Source organism: Ananas comosus, linkage group 15, assembly GCF_001540865.1.
Source record: "Ananas comosus cultivar F153 linkage group 15, ASM154086v1, whole genome shotgun sequence".
NCBI lineage: Eukaryota > Viridiplantae > Streptophyta > Magnoliopsida > Poales > Bromeliaceae > Ananas > Ananas comosus.
In genome coordinates, this window is record NC_033635.1 from 10117673 (window position 1) to 10142508 (window position 24836).

The following is a 24836-nucleotide window of genomic DNA, read 5'->3' on the forward strand; positions in this document are numbered from 1 at the left end:
AAAGGGAGACGGTGATCAATTTTTCTTTTTCTTTTTTTCCTTTTTTATTTGTAATCAGGCCGAGTCGGCTGGGTGTGGTTGGTTGAGTAGAGAAATTGTTTGTTTTTGATTGGATTGGGCTTTATATTTAAAGCCTAATAGATTTTTTAAAAAATTTTTGGCATAAATGAGATACTTAATTATATAAAAGTGTCCCAAAAATGTCCTTATAACCTAATTCTGTTGTAGTGGATCTCTTACCGTTTCATCTATTGTGACTAGAGAATCACCCAACTTATTAGACTTATTACCCAACTCAATTTTTTAGTCCCATAAACCTATTATTACGGGACAAAAAATTAGACCTAATTTTGCCCATAATGATGAATAGCAGACATCCTTTACCAATATTTGCTTTTGAAAGTCCAAAAGTAACGAGCGCTGTAAGAACAAATCCTCCATGATAGCATAATTTACTTGTGATATATATTCTTTTTGTTTCCTATTTGGTATTAATGGAACAACAAAACTCATTCAAATATTTGTTTGTTCAAAATGAAATTTAAACTCGAGTACAGCATTGATGCAAAGATTAAATCATTTTTTTTTTTCGAAGGTTATAACCAAATTCAACTTTGCACTTCAAATTAATTAGCATCTTTGGTTCCTTTCCACATTTAGTAGCTAAGTTCAAAACCTAATTACTTCACTAACAAACTACCATCTTAATTTAATATTAAACATTTAATTAGTAGGCCAACAAAAGAAACTAAAGAAGTAGATGGGTTAATNTAATATTAATCAATTAAGAATGGAGAGAGTGAGTTTGTCTGTTTGACAAAAGAAGCAGACACAGCTTCAAGAGGTGAAGCTTGGTGCCAGAATATTGCCCATCTTGAATCCTTTTTGAAGATAGAGAGATCTAAAACACAAGACTCAAGATAAAGAGATTAGTCCAATAATCGTGATTATTTGTTATCATCAAAATCTAATAGACGATTAGGGCCACTGGGCCAACAAGTTTGTGCCATTATGATAATACAAATACAAATACAAACAATATGGTTTGGTTAAGATTGGGAACTGGATGAATCGTCCGTCATGCGCTACCAACAAAGATGCACGAAAAAATAGAGAAAATCAAACGAACGGTAAAAAAAATAAATGTAGAAAGAAGAAATCAAGATTTACGTGGTTCGGTATTTGCCTACGTCCACGGAAAGAGCGAGAGAAATGTATTCCACTATATAAAAAAATAGAGAGAGATGTATTCCACTATATAAAAAAATAGAAGTACAAGATTACACCTTATATCTTCTCCGGATAAAAACTAAGAGTCTTATGGCGAATCCCAACTTTCTCTTGTTCCAACGAAAACTCTAAAAAAATACCGAAAAAGCTTTTCGTAAACCCGACAAGATCAAATTAGAGAAGTATAGAAAACTCTAATCAAAATCCTTTATGCCGCTGCTTTGAAGAATCCGAACCGCTCAGACAATTTGGTCGAGAACCGCCGCTCTGCTTCTCTTCTACCGTCGTAAACCGTGAATTAATTAGCCAACGATGCTAATAATTAATTTTCCCACATGACACCTCGTACGGTAGTATAAATCGAATATGGTTCTGATACATGCAATCCCAATATTAATTAGATTCGGCCTTGTGTAGTAGATAACTTACATCTTACGCCAACATGAATCAACTTTAAGAATTAATATATTCCGTAGACCCGGTGTGCATGGACCAAATCAATAAAAAAAAAAAGAGCATATCTTTAACAAGAAGATCTTATGAGAATGTTTTTTAAATAACGCTTGGGAGAAATGTCGGAGTGTCTTTACTATATAGCAAATACTAATGTTTCAAAACGTGTTGTTATATAAATCGTCTATTGTATTAAACTATTTTACTGAAAGGATAAATTGCACTATTCTTTTTAATTTTTTGATGCTTTAAAACTCCAAGATTTTTCACCCACACATGGCGTAATTGGCGTTATATATGCATAGTGACTCTTTATTTGTCGATATTTTTTTTGACACTTTCAAATTAATGTGATAGTAGACCATTTTGGGATGCTTTAAACATCATTAGTTACTAAAAAGAGTGTCTTTAAATGCTACATTTTTTTTTTTGTAGTGTTAAATATATTTTTGGATCATTTTCTATTTTGACTAGCATAGTATTAAAGCCAAGTATAACCTCCCACTTTTCTTTTGTAAATGCTTTTCATGCATGTTTTCTTGGATAGTTTTCAATCAGATTGAAATATTACTAAACCGTTTCCTATATATTTGTGTTGTGCAATCTCGCCAACCAAATGTGAGAGCGAAATTTTGAATTCCAACAATTAGTATCAGAACGCAAGTAAAGTTAGAGAGACTCTTCAAACAATTAATCGATCAGAGAAAAAAAAACCACGCAGTCGCGAGCAAGAAACTCAATGAGAAGAACAATTTCGGCTTAGGGCACATAAAAAGTTCTGGTGATGCTAGTGTAACAAGATCTGAACCAAATGCATAGGTGGGGACGCTTGCAAGTTCGCGCACGGTCGTTCCCTCCTATCGATTCCCGTCAACTCTTGTTAACGGGAATTGAGGGAAGGGAACGACCTTTTTATTACACTAGCATCACCCGAACTTTTTATGTGCCCCAAGCCGAAATTGTTCTTCTCATTGAGGTCGCTACCCGAGGTCTCTACAAGAAGTTTTATCTTAATTGGAAGAGTTATGGAAATTTAGATTGTTTTTGTGAAACCTCAGGTAATTCTATATATAAGTAAGATATAATAGGTATAAAACTCTTAACCTGATTATAACATTTTGGGCGGTGGCTAAATCTAAGAGGTTAAGAAAATTAAGCGTGCTAAGGTTAGGATAGTCCTAGATGGGTGACCTCATAGAAAAAGGGGCGTCATAGTTTTCCAGTTGATTCCTTTACCATCAGAGTGTATTTGGTTCGTGTTATCCTGTCAAAATTATAGACAATTCTATCAAGATTATTGTATTTAATTCATTCAGTTTGTAATCTGGATATAATCTGGATAATATAGCACACACAATTGGTGCAAGATTATTCTAAAAATATTACCGATCGGAAAGATAGATATTTCATATTACTGATGACGGATTATCTTGTGCATGTACATGAAGAGTCGTCGTAAGTTTATCAAAATGATTATCCCATCTTTTAATGAATATAATACATTTACTCGCTCTCTCTCTAAACACATTTATCTTGTATGGTAGAAAGAATCAGTTTCCCTCTAGGTTTATCTACTCACCGTAGCATTGTAAGGGAAACTTAGATAGTTGAGAGAAAATGTTCTTTTATGCCTTTATCAAGTACAAGGACAAAGCGAATTGGATATGAAGTACATTAGTATTTACTCAAGAAATGAAATATATATATATATATATAATAATATATAGTACTATGTATGTGCATATTTATAGCTCTTAATTTGTGGTCCTAACAATTTTAGGTTGGCTTATACAACTGAAACAAAGTACATAAAAGTACAAAAAATCTAGAATATTATACAATTTTTGGTTTAGGTGAGGAGCTATTTGGAATCTTTCACTCTCAATTAATTACTTTTTTCTAACTTTTTTTTTTCATTTCTTAATTAATTTGACGCACTATCAATTAATTAAAATTATTATGAAGGTTCTATTGTTATCTAAGTACACTTAATTTGTCACTTTTGTAGATAAATTTCTGTTTTGTTTAGCACCAATTAGTTGATTAATTTTATGGTAACATAATTTAAGATCTCCAAAAAAGTATACTTAGATAACAATAGAACCTTCATAATAATTAAGAATAAGTTAAAGAGTGAAAAAGAAATTAACTCTTGCAAACTATAAATATACCTTATTTCAAGGCTTATTTTCTTGTTACAACTATACTTATTGAGTACATTTGAAGAAGAATTTTCCTTCACAAATGTTTGCTAAATTTGTATGTGGAGATGTGTCCCCAGTGACCACATGATCCAAACAAAGTAACAAATACAAAAAAAGTGTTACAATTTGAATATAAAAAAAAAAAAGCTAAAATGTGCTTTACCCTCTTCATTATATATATTATGTGTTGCGTTTATCCTTCAGACTAAAAATATGGGCTAAAATACAAAAAGCTTTTTTGCAAATATTCGTTTTTTTTATTTTCCTTTTTTAACTTTAAAAATTCTATATTTAGCCTTCTTAAAATTTTAAAAATATTTTCAGAGAGTATGATATTAATGGAGAGAACAAAATAACAAAATTATCCTTACTTTTTTATATAAAAAATAATTTTTTAATACATTTCTATTAGTTTAAAGGACATTATCATTACAAATTATAAGAAATGGATAGAATAATAATGGGACCTTAACGGAATGAGGCTAAATGCAACAACTAAAAATTTTAAGCGGACGAAATATAGGTTTCTAAAAGTCAGAGAGAAAAAGTTGAAAAGAGGGTATTTATAGGAATTTTTTTATAATTTAGCCAAAAATATATACTTAAGTCTTTTGAAAACTTATGATGTTAGCACTGAATTAGTCTTTTAGATAAAAAAAAATTATGCATTTCACTACTTCGAGGAATTAAAAAAAAGAGTATTGGGGCCACCGCACTATTTTTTCATGCTAACATAATTTGATAAGGTATTTTTGATTTTCGAGAAAGGTTAAATGAACATTTTTTTTGATCTAGAAAGTAAAGTGCAACATACGATATATTGAGCAGTGTAATCTGTATTTCACATTAAAGACCCAAGGTGACCGGGACCCCGGCCCCGACAATCCACGCGCCCCCGGCTACGAAGGTCCCGACGGCGAACTGCAATGCCTCGACGGTGCTCATGACATGATACCCGGGCCACCGCACTCTCCGGCTCGTGTCCGCTCCCACGCCCGAATTCAAGTACTCGCCGTAGTACAAAGTGTTCAATCCAAAACTCCCGCTCCACGGGAGCCACCCGGCGGGATCGATCGACCCGTCCATCGATGTCTTCATAAACACCGTTCTCGAGTAGCTTCCCCACGGTCGCCCTAGATAGCTCTTAAAAGCACCGCTAACCGCCCTAAGATCCGCCGCCGCCGCCACCACCGAACCGTGAACAATTATTCCGGTGTTCTCGTTCGGATCGGACCGTCCTTGGGCCGTTACGGAGTTCATCTGGCCATCCAACGGTCTCCGAATGTAGAGGTTGCAGCTCTGGAGGATTGCGGCGGCATCACCGAAGACGAAGTCAATTGTGCCGTAGATATCGCACTCACGGTAGAACTGGCGGCGAGAGAAGACGTAAAGCGTGTCCTGGTAGCCCCTGAAGCTGCACTGGTAGAAGACCGCGAGATCCGACTCGACGCAGGCGGCAACCGCCTGGTACATCTGCGGCCCCGCCGTGTTCTCGAAGGTGATCCCTCGCGCGATGAACCCGTCGCCGGCCACCGCTAGTGTTATATTTTATACAAAACTTTAATTTTATTTTATTTTTCTAAAACAGAAGGAAAAAATGTATAGAATTTATTCAAACTATGGACCAGATTGACTTCACTATTCAACTTTTCAAAATTTTAATTTTAATATATTTGATTAGAGTCAGTCAACAGTACGGTAACTTTAAAAATTAAACTAATTACTTATTTCAAATAATTTAAAATTAGGAGAATTATATAAAATATACAAACTAAACTTGTAATAATAACACTCAAATTCTAAAGTCAAAATATCGCTGACTGACTAAAGTTAAATAAATTAAAAAATTAGATAATAAAATTAAGATTTTAAAAAGTTGAATGACCGAATCAAAACAGTCAATACATTGGATAAGTTTCGTATATTTTAACCTTTTAAAAGAAAATTTATACCAATTCTATAGGGCAAGACCAAGCAAAAATTGAGAACTAGTTGAGTAGAGCTGAGTGACAGATACCCACAATATATAGTTAAAATAATTATATACATATATGGCTTTAGCTATTCTATTAATAATAATTTTTACAAAGTGTTATGTTATTAGGGGTGGCAATCCAGCTCGCTGTTCGCGAGTCAGTTCGTGTTCGGTTCGAAATAAACTCGAGATCGAATCGCTCGTTTAGTAAACGAACTGAAATTTTCAGCTTGTTTAATAAACAAGCCGAATAGGAGCTAAGACCAACTGGAGTCAACTCGCTCGTATTCGGCTCGATAACAGGTCAAAACGAATGTATTTAATATTTTAATAAATTATTTAATTATATTTATATATATATCATATATAATATATATATAGATATAAATATTATATATTATATATATAAAATATCTAGTTTAACATTTAATTTTTAGCAAAATAAAAATACAAAGGCGAGCTCAATTATAAAAAAATTTATTTGTATGTAAAATTACAATCATTAGATCAAAATCTAATAAATAAGATTTAATAAATTTACATTTTATATATATTTAATATATTTTTTTTAATTTATTGTTGATTGGTCAAGTCGTGTTCGGCTTGAAGCCCCCTACATGTTATAGAGTGTGTGAGTACTCTATGGTTAAACTAAGAACTCACAGAACGTTGCCGAGGAGTACGTCGTTGACCCGTCGCCGACGCTGCGGCTCCCGGTGACGACCGTCCGGTCGACGCCATCTCCGATCATCACGAGGTTCGGCACGTCGTACGTTACCCGCACATTCTCGTCGTACACCCCTTCTTTCACGTAAATCACGAACCGCCGCGCCCCGTCGCTGCCCCTCTTCCTCCTCGCCGCGGCGGCAGCGACGGCCTCCGATATCGTCCAGTAATCCCCCGACCCGTCTTTCGCCACCACGACGTCAGCGTCGGTCGCCGCCGCCGCCGCCGGCGAGAAGTGCTGCTGCAGGAGCCGCCTGTTGACGAAACCGCCGCTATCGACCGGCGGAGCCAACGCGGCGTTGATGGCGAGCAAGTTGCTGACGGACTCCGACAGGTTGGTGCCGGAAAACGGCGAGGCGGGCCAGGCGGCAGACAGCCCGAGCCGCGTGGTTCAGCGTCGCGCGGAGGAGCGCAGCGCGGAAGCCGAGTTGAGTTAGGGTTTGGTGAGGAGGAGGAGGAGGGGAGTATTGCATCAGAGAAGCGCATGTGTTAGGGTAAGGGGTTTGGTTGCATGAGGTTATGATGGGGAGAGAGAACGAAGGAATAGTGGTTAGGGCAAAGAAGAAGAAGAGGAGGAGGAGGAGGCCTAGCTTGTTAATAATATTAGACATATTCATGGAGTTTTTTNNNNATATATACATATATACATGTATATGGTTGGAGAGAGAAGGGGGTGACATTTATGGCAAAATATTGTAGCAACTAGTAATGGAGTATTTAATTAAGAGTAAACTTCAAATTAGGTTGTGGTTTAATTTTTAAATCATTAAAAAATTCTATATGAAATGGAATGATAAAGTAAATATTTATTAAAAAATTATAGAATAGCGAAGTGAAAAATATACTAAACCGCATAAAGCCAAAATCACTACAACAAAAATGGTTTATAGCGACACTTTTAAATGTCGGTACAGGTCAAAAAAACTATTAAGGGGTTTATAGTTTTTTTTTTTTTTAACTTTGAATTGTGGAGAGCCATGCATTGTTTTTGGAGAAAAAAGTCATTGCATATGATCTTAATTTATCACCCAATTAACAAATTAATCAAAATTTGATTAAGCTAAACCAATCCAATTTACTTGATCTACAATATTGTAATTTCCAATGGCTAGCTCTCAGTGTTTGTTTGCATATAAGCTGTGTGCAGAAAATTTCTGTACAAATACAATTAATACCGACGCTTATCAACAATATTGTTTTATTTTGCTATATTTTAATATCTTGATAAAGTGGCAGAACTGCTGCGTACGTAAAAATTTTTCACATATTAATTAATTTCTTTTTCTTTCTGACAAGAATTAATCCATCATATATATATTTTACTTAACAATTACCTTGGGAGCAGTAGAATAGCACTTAATTTGAGTACCTTGTTGCATGCATTTTATTCCATTGTGTTGGTTAATAATTAATAGGATGTTTCCGTAGAATAGGTGTAACCCAACGTATTCTTCATGTGCCTATATTATAGCCAACAAATAGAAATAATTAATTTACCTAATTAATGAAGCTGTTTCATTAAATAACTTCTACTTGATATTAATTACTGAAAAGGACTATGCGTGCTTTTTTATTCCAAAAGGGTAGTGCTAAATATTAGCTTAATTTGTGCTTCGTTTTAATCAATATACATAATGATTTAATTATTAAACAATTCTAAACACATCTTTATATCTAGGTAACATCTCAAAACTAGTTTCCTTAATATTTTTTGTTATATTTTGGTATCATGAACCATTAGTTATTGATTTGATTTGAAACATTTAATTTGTTTCCAAAATTAATTAAGTAAGAGGGTATAATGTGCGAGTAGTATTATTTGCAAGCCAGCTCGTGCTCAAGCTCAAATTAACTTGGCTCTAACTCAGATCGATCCCTTCTTTAATAAACGTGTTGAATACGAGCTCATTTTGTCGGCTCGAAAATAAAAAATGAGTCAAACATGAGCTAACGATCAAGTTCGCCAGTATTGTTTGGTTCCATATAACTCAAAAATAAATAAATAACATGTATGAATATTATTTTTAGTTTAATACTAGGAAAAAAACAAGTGTTTACCTAAAAAAAGAAAAACTGCAATCAATAATAATAAATTAGTAATAATACAAAGCCATAGTTAATTTAATATTTGGTAAAAATGTATAGAACCTACCTAAACTAAGAAACATTTTGAATTAGTTACACAAAATTTTAAAATTTTAATTTTACTATCCAGTCTTTTAATTTATGTAATTTTATTCGTTCAACGACACCTTGACCTTAAAATTTGAGGTAGTTACTTACTTTAATAAAAATTGCATGAAATATACTAATTAAACCTATGAAAATAGTCAAAGTATTCAAATTTTTAAGTCAAAGTACAATTAACTAATCCTAATTATACAAATTGAAAAGTTGGATAGTAAAATCAAAATTTTGAAAGATTGGATAGACAAATCAAAATAGTCCATAGTTCATGTCAGTTATGCATAATTTTATCTTAATATTTTATTAAACTTGATGAATTCGACTAGTTCGAAATGAATTCAAGCCAAATCTGATTAATTTCAAGCTAAAAATGAATCGAATTTTTCAGCTCGTTTTAATTTCAAGCCGAACACAAAACATGTTCGAATTACTTTTGACCCGACCTCAAACCCTGCTCTCTCGTGTTTGGCTCGAGTCAACTCTATATTTATATGTATAAATAAATTTATAATCTATTTTTGTTTATTTGATTTATTACTTTAGATGGATAAAATTTTCCTTGTAACCACAGTACACATGGATTGGGTATAGTTGCAATTGATGTACCCATAATTATCTATCCATTTAAACCAAATAATTAATGCCCCAGCTATGCAACTAAGTCCTTATATGCCATGCATTTAATTCTCCAACCAAAAAGAAAACAAAAAAAGTGGAGATATTAATTAGTAAAACTTTTGAATTGCATGTTACAATTGTATATTACTTGTTTGATTCTGAAGTGAAATTTTTGGTCTAAGAATTTACAACTTTTAATATTCATCATCCTCACTTTATACTCTTTACAATTTGCAGGAACTGTTTACAATTCTCATGTTATATTTCTTATTCTCAATCATAGTGATAATTATTCAGTTTCCAATATTGTGAGGTATATAAACTTACTTCTAGAGCTAAAATAAAGTAATTTAGGTTAAAAAGGCGTAAAAGTGTGTTTAAAAACTAAGTAGATGTGCGCATTTAGTATTTTATTTTACTTTTATGGTAAGGATTTGCTTGCAAATATGTGAATATATATATGATTATGATTAGTCACAGAAAATAAGGTTATCAATTTTTTAGTATTCTAATATTCTACTCAAATGCTATTATACTTTGCCAAATCTTACTTTTCTTTTAATTAATGATTCAAGTTCAATATATACCTCATATAACTATATTTGAATATTTCCCTATTTAATTACTCTTCACTATTTTTAATGCTAAAATCAATTGTTAACCAAAGGACTGATATTAATAGGTTCAGTAAAAGATAGAGAATTAAATAGGGAAATATTCAAATATAGTTATATGAGGTATATATTGAACTTGAATCATTAATTAAAAGAAAAGTAAGATTTGGCAAAGTATAATAGCNTCCCTATTTAATTACTCTTCACTATTTTTAATGCTAAAATCAATTGTTAACCAAAGGACTGATATTAATAGGTTCAGTAAAAGATAGAGAATTAACCCATTATATTATTACGAAAATTTAAATTTGTCAAATTTCAAGAGGGCTTAGAATTGGCTCTGATACCATATTAACCAAAAGAATGATTTAATAAGAAATGGGCCTAAAAATATGTACTAACATTAATTTTTAGGTAAACTTGTTTCTATTGACCGTCTATAACGTAAGTGACAAAAGGGTTGCTGGTTGGTACCTGAGATTTTAAATTTAAAGTCTAGTTACTTTACATTTTCAAATTGAATAAAAAAAAAGATTGAAGCGATAGCATGCTACCATTTGTTTCTGTTGGACGTAAAAATGAGTTACGAGAAAAGCAATTGTGATAAAAAGGTACGGCTATCCAAATTCTTAACCTTTAATGGAAAAACTTCAAATACTCCTACGGTGGTTTAGCACTTTTTTTATTTTAGTATCTTATAGCTTAAAGTGTATCAATTTGCTCTTCCGCGGTTTTGCTCGTTTTTACTTTGTCATTCTTAATTATAGTCCATATATAGTTTTATTCGCATTTTACCAAAAAATCTGCCATCAAATAAGGTAGCAAAGTAGAAAAAAATTAAAAACTATAGGGTGGTATCCTATTTAACAATAGAATATTCTAACAGCAAAACAAAAATAAAATCCTTGGATATATAGTTAAGCACAACTTTTTAAACCATATGATGTTATAGTAAAAAAACATGCTAAATTATAAAATAATTAAGTGTAACTTTTTAAATCACAGGATAATAAAGTAAATCTACGCTAAACTATAGGAGGTACATTGAAGTTTACCCTAATGTTTTTGAAGTAAAAAAAAAAGTCCATTATCATGGCAAGTCACCGAAGAGAAATGATTGTATCATGGCAATGTGTTAATCTTGCAATATTAGCTTGGCGATTGCCAAAAGAAGTCTCTAGTTTAGATGCATATTGCATGAGTGGGATAATGTAATTTGTGTGATTATTTGTATATTTAATTTGTTCTTATCTCTACTCTCTATCATTTCTCTTCATTTCTCTTAGTCAGGAAATATTTTAGACCATAAGAAGTGCTGTAGATCTACAAATTAAATGAGAGATTGGAGGAATATCAATAAGTTCCGTCTTCAACGAAGGCTTTGTGCCTTAACTAATTCGTCGGAAGAGAAGGAAACAATGTCGCAGCGCCTCCCTATTGAATATCTGAAATCATATTAGAGATGAGAAAGCAATGTCGCAGTGTCTTTCCGGTGGATACGTAAAATCATACTAGAAAACATACATAAAAAACGCATTTAGCGACAAAAGTTTGTACATTTACTATTTTTTGAGAAAAAGGTAGCACGCTACCCGCCTTATTCAATAAGTTTGTACATTTACTGTCTTAATAGAATGTCTTCACAGGAGCCAATTGGGCCCTTAATTATAGCCTTGCTGGTAGGGTGGAACTGGATCCGGACCTAAACAATGCCCGGCTTGATGGGTCATATATAGGGCGCGCTTTGGATATCGAAATTATAAATTTGGATATGGACTGGCCTTAAAATTTAGACCCGAAAATGTTTTGGGCCTATTTGGACATGTCCAAGCCCGGCTGGGCCCACTTGAAGGCCAGATATATTAGTTACTAAAAATAAGATATTTAGTTTTTATATATATAATATATTTGTCCATATAAGGAATAAATGATATAATATATTATATAGATATATTGTTATTAAGGATATATATTCATATATATGAGGATATTTTATATATCTATATATTCATATATGGATATATTATAAATAGTATTACTTTTTACAATTATATATATTAAATAAATATATAGTACGTATTATTATATATATAGTTATATACATGTAACTTAATATTATATGTAATATATATTATTTATTCATATGAGAATATTTTATTTTATTTTTATTTTATACAATAAAAATATATCTGTACTATATAACAAATGCATAAAGTTGGCCTCCATAAAGCCCGATGGGTATTGGGCATGGGCTTGGGCCTGGGCCAGGATTAATTTTTTTTAAAAAAAATTGGGTAGAAACCCGACCCAAAGCTTGATATCTTTTTTTGGGCCGGGATTGGACATAGTATGACCTGACTTAAGCCCCGCCCAGTTCCATCCCTACTTTCAGGCTTACAAAAAGATAAAAATAAAATAGTTAAAAAAATCATTAACCTCCTTATTCTATTCTTATTCAAATTATCATTATCGAAATTTCTTGTGATCCACTGAAGCTGCTTCAATTCTTATCCCAACCAAAATAGTTGGAATTGATTCTGTCTTATCTACAACCAGTGGAACTAACACTACTTTATCCGAAATTATGATCATATCTAATCGTGACTCCCTAATTTTGAAACGAGTCCGGCACCCGCTGGATCTAAAATAGCAAGTGAAAGAAGTGAGCTCTCCTAATTTTCTTTGTGAACCATTAGGCGGCACTTGGCTCTTGATCTTTTCATCCAATCTGAAAGGATTCACATTTACCTTTACATGTGGTTGTGACCTTGTGTTCCAGAACATTATCTTCAGCTAGCTACTCTTCATGTTCTACCACAAGATCATTTTCGGATGGTAATATTTTTTCAGGCTCATCATCCCGCATCAGTGGCTCGAAGGACTTTAGGTTCTCGACCTTGATGACTGAATACGTCTTCATGTAGGTAGGTAGCTCCAATTGACAATTATTCTTACCAATCCTACGCAGGATCTTGAAAGGTCCATAGTAAATGGGTTTAAACTTCTTACACTCATCTTTTAGTGCTCCTTGCTGAGATCAAGCCAGACGAGATTGCCCTCTTGAAAATCGCCTTTCACTCGATGTTGGTCACGTCGTTTTCTATAATTCTATTGAGATTTTTGAACTTGTCACTCTACTTCATTATGCATTTCTTAATGCTCTCCAAGAAGTGTCGTGCCTTCACCATTTGACCATTTAACTTTCCTCCTTGGTGGTCTACGGTTGCTCGATTGTGAATGCCAAGTCAAATAGGCTTTATGGCAAATAACCCAAGCACATTCAAAGGGAGTCTTGCTAGTAGAACTATGTATAACTCGATTGAAGATGAATTGCAAGTAAGAAAGGCTCTCATCTCAAGTCTTGGGATGTTGAGCGTTGTATCCGTGTAGCAGATGTACAATTGTTCGGTTAACTGATTTGATCATTAATTTGAGAATGGAAAGTCGTACTCCATCATGTGTCCATCATAGACCACAGAGATTATCAAAAGTTGCTAAAGAAACGTCTGTCACGGTCATAAACAATCGAACTTTGTAGCCCAAATGTGTCAAAACATGTTGGAAGAACAGCCGCGCAGCTTCCTTGTCGGTGATTGTTTTCTTGCATGACACAAGTACTATCATTTTGGAGAATTAATCGACCACCACATAAAGTATAGTCATGTCTCTGTTAGGTCCTTGGGAAGTCTGCTAAGAAATCCATGGAAACACTTTCCTGTGGATGAGCGTCACGAGTTGGCACTGAAAGAGGAGTGTAGAGACCCATTTTGCTATTAGCGAGCTTGGATGTATAGTACAGCTAGTACACATCCCTTCACAAATTGTGCCACTTCACTCTGCTTGTGAGGTCAGTAAATATCGTCCCCAAGGTGACCTGCCACTTTGGAAGTAGGGCTTCCTGGATCCATTGTACGTGATCACCATCTTTAGGTACACATAGCGGTGCACCCTTGTATAGTAAACTGTCTTGGAAGACAAACTTAGTAAGTATCCTGCGTCGATGTCAGCCAGCGCCACTCGAAAATCTGTACATGTCGGCATACTTATGAAAACTTGGTTGAACTTGCATAGATACCGACAATTAAAGTGCTGCCATTGGTAGGCCGCAATAGCATATTTGCTAATTTGGTGTTGACGTCTTTTTTGTATTTGATCACCAGATTAAACTGCTGTAAATATGCCATTCACTTTATGTGACGTGCTTGTTGTAATTCTGATTGTGTTTGTAGGTACTAAAGCAGGCGGTGGTTTGTGTGCACCTATGTCTCCTTGCTTAGGAAGTAGACCACCAGTGCTTCATCGCATGGTGCAATGCCAAGAGTTCCTTGTCGTAGGTCTCGTAATTCTTTTGAGATCTTTAGAACATCTCGAAGTAGTATGCCACAGACTCGTCCTCCTCCCACTCAAAGAGTTGTTGCAAATTTGGCAAGGCAAGGGGTAGGCTTCTCACATATCTTCTGCTGCAGAAGTGGGAACATGTCCTCATATTTTGAGACCCATTTGAATTTTTGCTTGGCCTTTGTCACTGCATGTAATTGGGCACTAAAGATAGGAAAACTTTAAATACCCCTCTCGTGGTTAAGCACTTTTTCACTTCAATATCTTGTAGTTTAAATTGTATTAATTTGTCCTCCCACGGTTTATCTCATTTTATTTTGTCATTATATATGGTTCAAAAGGTTGTATTTAAATAACCCATATTTTTTTTACTAAAAAAATATGCCATCAAATAGGGTAGCTAAGTAAAAAAAATTTAAAAGCTATAGAGTTGTTTCCTATTTAACGATAGATGCTTACAGCGAAACAAAAATAAAATCCTCAAATAGCAAAGGGTAACTTTTTAAACTGCATAATGTCAAAATAAAAAGTATGTTAAATTACAGAATAGTTAAGTATAAATTTTTAACCCATAGGGTTGCAAATTGAAGCTGCGCTAAACTACAAGGGGGTACAATGAAATTTACCCTAAAATTTTTGAAATAAAAAATTGGGTTATACACCAAAGAGAAATGATTGTATCATGGCAATGTGTTGATCTTGCAACCTCGTCAAGATGCATATGGCATGAGTGGGATAATATAATATGTGTGACATTTGTATATTTAATGTGTTCCCACTTCTATTCTGTATCATTTCTCTTAGTCAGGCAATATTTTAGACTGCATGGAGTATTGTAGAGCTACAAATTAAATGAGAGATTGGAGAAATATCAAATATATACGGTCCATTTTCGACAAAATTTTTGTGTTCTATTGAGTGTAGAAACTTCCTGGATCAGCCCTCTAGAGTACTGTATCGGTAGCCCCTGGATCAGCCCTCTAGAGTACTATATCGGTAGCCCCTAGATACATGCCCTGGAGATCAGGGCAGCCGCATGCTCCGTGATGTGGACAATCGACAACCTAAAAATGTAATTCATTGTCATCATAAGCCTTACCTGTCCCTCCTTCCTTATTGTCATCATATGCTTTACCTGCTCAACTTTGAAAGCATTGATGCTGCCTCACCTAACGAGGCTGCTACTTCAAGATAGAGCCAGTTATGCTTGTCTGATTCATTTAATTCTGTGTGCATCTCATTTCTGTATCCTCTATCTCTCTACTTTCTTTAATTCTTTTTTTCCCATGTAATCCAATCACAATTGCACTATAATTGTCTTGTTTCTACTATAATTGGACTCCATACTCGTATTCTTGTATTCATATGTTAATTGAACTTTGTAACTTTCATTGAATTCTAATGATGTTTTGTTTACCTGTATGGAATGTGAGTTTTCTACGCCTGTGTCAAAAATGTAATGTGCTCCGTTTGGACTCGCTATGTTTTGTACGCCTTTGATTAACTTGGCTAGGAGAAAGGCTTAGAGTTACTTAATCAGAATGGATATACGAGGTGAACACAGTAGCGAGGTGGCCCGAGAATGGCAAAATGGGATACAGATTCATGATGAACGTGGTGAATACAATTAAATTATCTTAGTTTCAGAACTATCTTAGAATTGTATATTGTTTGATTCTTAAGTGAAACTTTTAGGACAATAATAAAAGTTGTACCCTCACTTTATGCTCTTTCTTCTGATATAATTTAATTAATAAGTTGTAAGAGTTGTTTACACTTCTCATGCGATTTCATTTTTTATCATAGTGATAAGTTTAAAGCTCCTACTAAAGCTAAACTAAGTAATTTAGGTTAAAAATTCATAGTGCTAGATAAATGTATTTAGACCTGTCTTTTGCTTTTATTAGAAACGAATTTAATTATGAATAATAAAAATGATTAATCATAGATAATGGAGGTTATCAATTTTCTATTATTCTGATATTTCTCTCAAATGCTGTCAATTTGTGAATTACTTTACTTTTTGAGATTGAAGTTCAATATCTGATATAACTATATTTGAAAATTTCCGTATTTACTCTTAAATATTTTTAATGCAAAAATCAATAGTTAACCAAAAGATCAATAATGATAGATGAGATAAAAGATGAATAATTAACCCATTATATAATTACGAATTTAGAATTCGCTCTAATACCTTGCTAACTAAAAGATCAATCTATTAGTTAGTTAATTCGTGAATTATTCGTGAAGTATTGAAAATCTGAATAAAACCGTATGCGATTTATTTCCAAAAAATCAAAATAAAATGTGAATTTTTGGGTTATTTATTACTCGTAAATAATTCGCGTATGCTGAACTATTCGGCTAAAAAAAGGTGCAAAATTTTTGAATAAAATCTCTTTTTGAATTATTAAAAAACTTTATGAATATCCAGAATATGTGGGTCATGGAAAAAATAAGGAGGGAGACAACAATAAACTTTGCTATTGTTTTTTCACTTAATCTATTTTATTTTGTAGCTTTCTATTTTTATATTCTTAAGAATTTATAACTATGTATACTAGTAGCATAAATTTAGAGAAAAAAGCTTAGTTTACTAGCCAAATTTTTTATCTTGAATTTTTAATTAGTGAACGCATAATTTTCGTATAAATCGCGTATCCGAATAATTAGCAAACCCGTTTTTTAAGACGTATTTTTCAACAAATTTAAAAATTGAGATACGAATTTTATGTGAATTATACCCCTACTGAATTTTTGCCGAATTTGAATTAATTAACTATAATAGGAAACATGCCCAAATATAACTATTAACATCAATTTTTAGGCAAACTCATTTCCAGGGACAAAGCGAGGAATCAATCACGGGGCCAAAATATGTACAACTAAAAATTTTAGCAAATAAAAGAGTTTAACTACTCAAATTTTTAATAAAAAAATTTAGTAATTAGATAATTAATGTTAAAAATATTAAATTTATTTCTTTAATTTACACTCTCTTAACTTCTAATTATTTTATTTGTATTATTCCATTCAAATAACTTAAGAATTTTACTAAATCTAATAGTAATTTAGTTAGAATTTAAATTTTTTTAATTTTTTAATAAAATAATAACAACCAATGACTAATATTCAACCGAGCTATTAAATTTAGCATACTCTTTTATTTAGTTAAATAAATTAGCTCATCAAAAATAATTAGAAAGTTAAGAATGTATAAATAAAATATTTAAAGTTGATTTGAAATGACTTATTTCAAAATACACTCTAATTAAGAGGTTCTTAGTATATTTTCAACTATAAAACACATAAGAAGAGCGAGAGGTCTACACTAACACTAAAAATTTTTTACAAGATAGGCCCATATATTTTAAAATTTAACTAAAAAATTATAAGCTACCAAAAGATTATAAAGTAAATATTGACAAGTTGAGAGGGGCCATGGCCCCTCTGGGTCTATACGTGGCTCTGTCCCTGCTCATTTCCACCGACTATCTGCAACGCAAGTGGCAAAACGGTTGATGCAAGGTTGGCACCTCAAGTTCTAAGTTTGAAATGTAGTTACTTCATATTTTCGACTTAAACAAAAAGAATGAAACGATAGCATGCTATCACTTTCTTTCTGTTGGATATAAAATGAGCTTTGAAAAAAGCCATTGTCATGAAAACGTAGGGCTAATTGCACCAAGAGTTCACTTTTACCCAAGTTGTTTACTCTTCTATTGGAAAACTTCAAATATCCATCTTGTGATTTAATGCTTTCTTATTTTAGTATTTTGTAGTTTAAAGGTGTATAATTTAAACAATCTATAGCTACGTTTGTCTTTTTCCGTTGGCCCTTTCATTAACTTCTCTGTTAAAGTCTTAAAGCATACAGAAAAAACTTCAAATAACCCCACCCCCTCCCCCTCTCCTGTGGTTTATCAATTTTTTATTTTAGTACCATATGGTTCTAACTATTAAAGATATGCCTTCTTTTTTATTAGTTTATGAAAAAATAAAAAGGATCTCATAAGAATTTATTTTTGGTGGATCCTAATTTAAATTGGAATCCTAGATAGACTAGGATTGGTTTTCCATATATGACTCTATATTCAATTGAATTAGAGTAGGATTGAGCCAAATCCCTCTCTATATATACATGCATATGCATGTACGGCTGGGTGAGGCGTGTGGATAAATTAATTAGCATTTACGGTCCGGCTAATTAATGCACGGCACCTCCGGTGGCCATACGGACGGAAGAGAGGCCAAGCTTAATTAATTAGGCACCGCGCCTTGTGATCCGTCGTTCTTGAGGGTTCAGAGGCTTAATTAATTAGTCACCCGGCCATATGGACCATGCGTTAGTTGGGAGTCATGGAGGTCTTAATTAAAAAAAACATAGCAGTGCGCGAAGCTAATTAATTAAGTGGCCGTTCTCTCATGTATAGCATACGGCAGCAAGAGAAGGAGATGCGCGTAGCACACATGCACGGATTGACGTTGGCGGCGGAGCGAACGGTTCTCAACCAATCCTGAGCGGTTCAGATTCTTCGAAGGCAACGGCATAAAGGAATTTGGTTAGAGTTTCTATACTTCTCTAAATTTGGGTCTTCTCGCTTTACGAAAAGCTTTCGGTATTTTCTTGGAATTTTCGTTGGAACAAGAAAGGTAATTCACCATAAGGTTCTTGTTTTTTATCCGCGGAGCAGACATAAGTGTAAGCTTGTACTTCTATTTCTTCATATAGTCGAATACATTCTCTCGCTCTCCCCGTGGACGTAGGCAATTGCCGAACTACGTAAATTTTTGTTCTTCTTTCTGCATTTATTTCTTTTACCGTTCGGTCGATTATTTCCTCTATTTTCGTCAATCTTTGTTGGTAGCACATGACGGACGATCCATCCGGTTCCCAACAAGTGTATCCAGAGCATAAGTTCGTGCACATCAGTACGATGTCGAAAGTCTCGTCTTCCTAAGTTTGAGTGTGGAGAAATTTGACGGTAAAGGAAACTTCGTCTCTGGCAGAGAAGAGTGAAGCCCTTCTGGTTAACAGGCCTTCATAAGCGTTGCTCGCGAAAATCGAAAAGCGACGTCGATGAGCGACGAAGATTGGGAGGATATTGATCTGCGAGCGGTGAATACAATTATATTGTGTCTAGCAGATGAGGTGATGTATAACGTAATGGATGAAGAAACTACAGTCGCATGTGGAACAAGCTAGAGAAGCATATACATACACAAAAGCCTCTCGAACGTGCTGAACCTAAAGCAAAAATTATATGGGCTACGCATGAAGGAAGTAGGCAATAATGGAACACTTGCACCTTTAATAAAATTATTGCGGATTTGCTCAGCATTAATGTCAAGGTTGACGAGGACGATAAGGCGTTGTTTTCTTACATCACTTTCGTCGTCCTTTCAATCACTTGGTGACCACCATACTGTACCGGGAAGCAAACTCTAAAGATGGAAGATGTTACATCGACACTTTATCTGAAGAGATTAGGTTGCAGGCGAGTACCGAAGAAAACAGTGCAGGTTGGTTCGTAATGATACAAGTGGAGGAAGGGGACGATCAGAGAACGTGATGCAGGTAAAGAATCCCGTTCCAAGTCAAAATCAAAAAGATGAAGTGTTACTTCTGTAAGAAAGGGGCCACATGAAAAAGAACTGCGAAAAGAGGAAGGCTTGGCTGCGAAATCAGAATTCCTCTGCAGATAACGGCGAGCGTAGCCAGTGATTCGCAGGACGTCTGACGGTTACAACAGATTCTGACTCTCACGGGACTGGATATTAGATTCTGGTTGTTCTTATCACATGTCTCCAAACAGGTCTTATTTATACTTATAAGTCTTGTGAAGGCAGTAGTGTTAATGATGGGTAATCGCACTAGCTGCAAGATGGTTCGTATCGGAACTCAGTAAAAATAAAGATGTTTGATGCGTCGCCGGTGAGGAGTTTAACGATGTGAACATATCCGGATCTCAGGTTGAATCTCATAATCACTTGTACTCTTGACTTTCTATTGCTGTCTCTATTAGTATTTCAGGTAAGCGGCAAGTTAAAAAAGGTGCATGGTCGCATGAAGGGAGAAGAAAGGAATCTGTACAGGCTGATGCGCGAGTCGTGATATGAAGGCGTTGCGGTAAAATCCTCAGAAATCATGGATGCTGATGAATGGAGCTCTGGCACATAGACTAGCCCACATGGATGAAAAGGGATTTGGAATGTGCATAAAAGGGGAGTAACTCAAAGGTATTAAATCATGTAAACTTAATTTCTGCAAATTTTGTTTATTTGGAAAAATGAAAAGGTTGAGTTTCAGGACCTCCAGTCATAAAAGTAAAATATACTTGAGTATAATCCATGCGGACGTGTGGGGACCGGCTCCGTGTAGACTTCGAAAGTGGTGCGCAATATTTTATTACAATTTATCGATGATTTCTCCCCGTAAGGTTTGGGTATTCTCATAAAGAAGAAGTCTGAGGCCATTTATAAAGTTCAGACATTGGAAGAATGAGGTGGAGAAACAACTGGGAAGCAGGTCAAGGTTCTTCGAACGGACAATGGTGGAGAGTTCACTTCTCGGAGTTTAAGAAATTCTGCAAGGATAAGTATTGACGTCATTACACGGTTCCAGGTACTGCACAGCAGAATGGGATAGCAGAAAGGATTAACCGACATTGCTAGAACGTGCCAGATCCATGAGGTTGATGTGCAGATTTGCCAAAGGAGTTCTGGCTAAGCATATATATGCGTGCCTATAATTATAATCATCTCCCCGCCAAGCAAATCGAACTTCAAACACGACAGAGGAAGATGGACTGAGTAAACTTGCAGATTATCCTCCTTACACGGCCTTTGTTTCCCGCTTATATCCATATTCAGGAAATCAGCGCATAAAAATTAGATTCGACAGTCAAAAGCCCTGCATATTTCTGGTACGTATATGGTGTTTAAAGATACAAGCGTGGGACCCTACGCCGAAGAAGAGAGTGATTAGCAAGGGACGTAGTTTTTAACAGAAAAAGCATGCACGCAGTAAGGATCATCAAGGAAGGCTCAACGTGATAGAACAGCAAAACTACCAGATCCAAGGTGGAGCGTGCAAGAGGTGTAAGATATCAGGTTGGAGCAGCCCATCTATCAGGATATCATGGTAAGCAAAGCGACCGATTGACAAACATTCGAGGAGCCTAGCCTATCGCTAAAGGAAGGGAAAGGAGACAGATTCGTACCACCTTTACGGTATAGTTGAGAGATATAGTATCTTTATGCCTTATTAATATATCAGAATTGTCCACTTCTATCAGGCAGGCGATCAGGACAAGATAGTGGCATATAAATAGCGGCTAAGAATCCGAATGAAGGCAGCACAATTAAAGATCAGTTGAGCCGAGAATTTACATAAGGACCTAAAAGTGCTAGAAAAATCCTAGTATGGAATCAGACCGGACCGATACAGTGTAAGTTATGGTTGTCGCAGAAGACATATATACGAGCTATTATAAAGCAATTTAATATGTCAAGCGAAGGCGGTCAAGACTCCATTAGCCCAACACTTCAAACTTTTTTAGGAGATGTGTCCGAAGACGGATGAGGAGATTACTTCTATGTCAAAGATACCATATGCAGTGCAGTCGGTTGCCTGATGTATCTATGATCTGCACTAGCGCTGATCTTTCACATGCAGCATTAGTGCTGTCAGTCGTATATTCGAATCCAGAAACAGCACTGGGAGGCCGTCGAAGTGGATTTTGCGTATCTGAAAGCACATCATATAAAGGTATTCTCTACTCGAAAGATTCTGGTAATGAATGAGTAAGGGGTTTGTAGATTCCGACTATGCGGGTGATTTGGACAACGTAGGTCTATACAGTTAGTCTTTCGCTGGGCGCGGACCTATCAGTTGGAAATCTACGTATGCAGCGCACTGTAGCCTTTTCAACTACAGAAGCGAGTATATATGCGCAATTGAAGCAGCTAAGGAAGCAGTCTGGCTTAGAGGCTGTTGGTGAACTCGAGATCATATCAGGAAAACAATGATTATCGGTTGTGATAGTCAGGTGCTATATGTCCTCGCAGGAATCCAATTTACCATGGAGGACAAACACATAGAAATCAAGTATCACAAATTACGGGAGCTCACTAATGAGATGATGGAGAAATTCAGCTTATAAAGGTTTCACAAAGAATAATGTAGCTGACATCATGACAAGCCGTAATAGCGGATAAGTTTAGACACTGTCTAAACTTGGCTAATTTGCATGACTGCTATGACTGATATGATCTCAGGGAGGACGTGTATAAGATGAGAGAGAATAATGAAGTAAAAAAGAAGTCAGGGGAGAATGTTAAGAATGCCTTCTTTTTTATTAGTTTATGAAAAAATAAAAAGGATCTCATAAGGATTTACTTTTGGTGGATCCTAATTTAATTGAATGTACATAGCACTAGGATTGTTTTCCCATAATATGACTTCTATATTCAATTGAATTAATTAGGATTGAGCAAATCCCTCTCTATTATACATGCATATGCATGTACGGCTGTGAGGCGTGTGGATAAATTAATTAGCATTTACGGTCCGGCTAATTAATGCACGGCACCTCTGGTGGCCATACGGACGGAAGAGAGGCCAAGCTTAATTAATTAGGCATCCGGCCTTGTGACCGTACGGTTCTTGAGGGGGTTCAGAGGCTTAATTAATTAGCACCCCGGCCATATGGACCATGCGGTTTTTGGGGTGCATGGAGGCTTAATTAATTAGCATGCGGCGAAGCTAATTAATTAAGGTGGCCGGTTCTCTTCATGTATAGCAGTACGGTAGCAAGAGAAGGAGATGCGCGGTAGCACACATGCAACGGATTGACGTTGGCGGCGGAGCGACGGTTCTCAACCAATTGCCTGAGCGGTTCAGATTCTTCGAAGCAACGGCATAAAGGAATTTGGTTAGAGTTTCTATACTTCTCTAATTTAGTCTTCTCGGTTTTACGAAAAGCTTTTTCGGTATTTTCTTGGAGTTTTCGTTGGAACAAGAAAGGTGGGATTCACCATAAGGTTCTTGGTTTTTTTATCCGGAGAAGACATAAGGTGTAAGCTTGTACTTCTATTTCTTCATATAGTGGAATATATCTCTCTCGCTCTTCCCGTGGACGTAGGCAATTGCCGAACCACGTAAATTTTGGTTTCTTCTTTCTGCATTTATTTCTTTTACCGTTCGGTCGATTTTCTCTATTTTTCGTGCATCTTGAGACCGATGGATCGTCCGTCATGTGCTACCAACACTAACATTATCACCGGTTTAATGAAAAAATTAACAGAAATAGAAAAAAAAAAAACATGTACTAAATTGATATATTTTAAATCATAGGCTATTAAAATAAGAAAATGCTAAACCACATAGGGGTATTTGAAGTTTTTCCTTTTAATTTCTTGAAAATGGATCTCTAATGTCCATTATTGTCTTAATTAAGTTCCTTCCATCAAAAAAAACGAGCTAGAACAGAAATAGCAACACAATAAAGGATAGTCCTGACTTGGTAAACACTGTTTGATTTCTTCATCAAGGAACAGAAATAGCGAGGTATCTAGGGATGTCAACGGGTCGGATTCGGAGCGGGTTATTACTTGAATCAAAATCCGACTGTCAAACCCAAAATCCAAACTCGAATTCGAATTCGACGGATTTTAAAAATCCATATCCAAATCCGAACCACACTAAAAACCTGTAACTTGAACCGAAACCTGAAAGCTTGAACCCAAAATAATTATTTCTCTTTACCAATCCATACTGAATAAAAATTCATTGGGTTTTCGTTTTTTACATCCATATCCAAAATTATATTCGTTTAGTATCGAATAAATCCGCTGAATTTTGGATTCGGATTCAGATAAAACTTGGGGTGTTCGTACCCATTGACATCCCTAAGTAGTAAAAGGGTTCTGGAGCCGGCCTTTCCTGGGCGAGCATGTTTTTAAAATTTAGTAAACTTCAACATACCCTTCTGTGGTTTAGTTTATTTTTTACTTTGTCGTGCTATGTTCAAAAACTTACACTTAATTAATCTGTAAATTTTTTAAAAAATCACAGGGCGGTAAACTACAAGATGAAGAAGTAAAAAAACAAGTGAAATTACCGCACAATTAAATATAATTTTTTAAACCATATGATGGTAAAGTAAAAATATTCTAAACTATAAAAGGTAAATTGAAATTTATTCCAAAGTTTTTGAAATTAGAAAATTGGGTTATCACGGCAAGACACGGAGGAGAAATGATTGTATCATGCATGGCAATGTGTTGAAGCCTAGTTTATATGCATATAGCATGAGTGGGGTAATATAATATGTGTGATATTGGTTTATTTAATTTGTTCCCACTTCTATTCTGTATCATTTTTCTTCATTTCTCTTAGTCCAGCAATATTTTAGATCACACGAAAACCTACAAGTTAAATGAGAGATTGGAGGAATATCAAAAAATATATATGGTTCATTATCG

At 34.8% G+C, this 24836-nt stretch overlaps 1 protein-coding gene across 1 annotated transcript; it reads right to left on the bottom strand.

Moving 5' to 3' along the window:
• On the bottom strand, positions 4654-14048 carry LOC109721078 (pectinesterase-like). The gene is made up of 3 exons (XM_020248497.1): positions 13882-14048; positions 6526-6905; positions 4654-5422 (listed from the first exon to the last, which is right to left on the bottom strand). Exons 1-3 carry the CDS (start codon positions 14046-14048, stop codon positions 4734-4736), a joined length of 1236 nt encoding a protein of 411 aa, XP_020104086.1. The 3' UTR covers positions 4654-4733.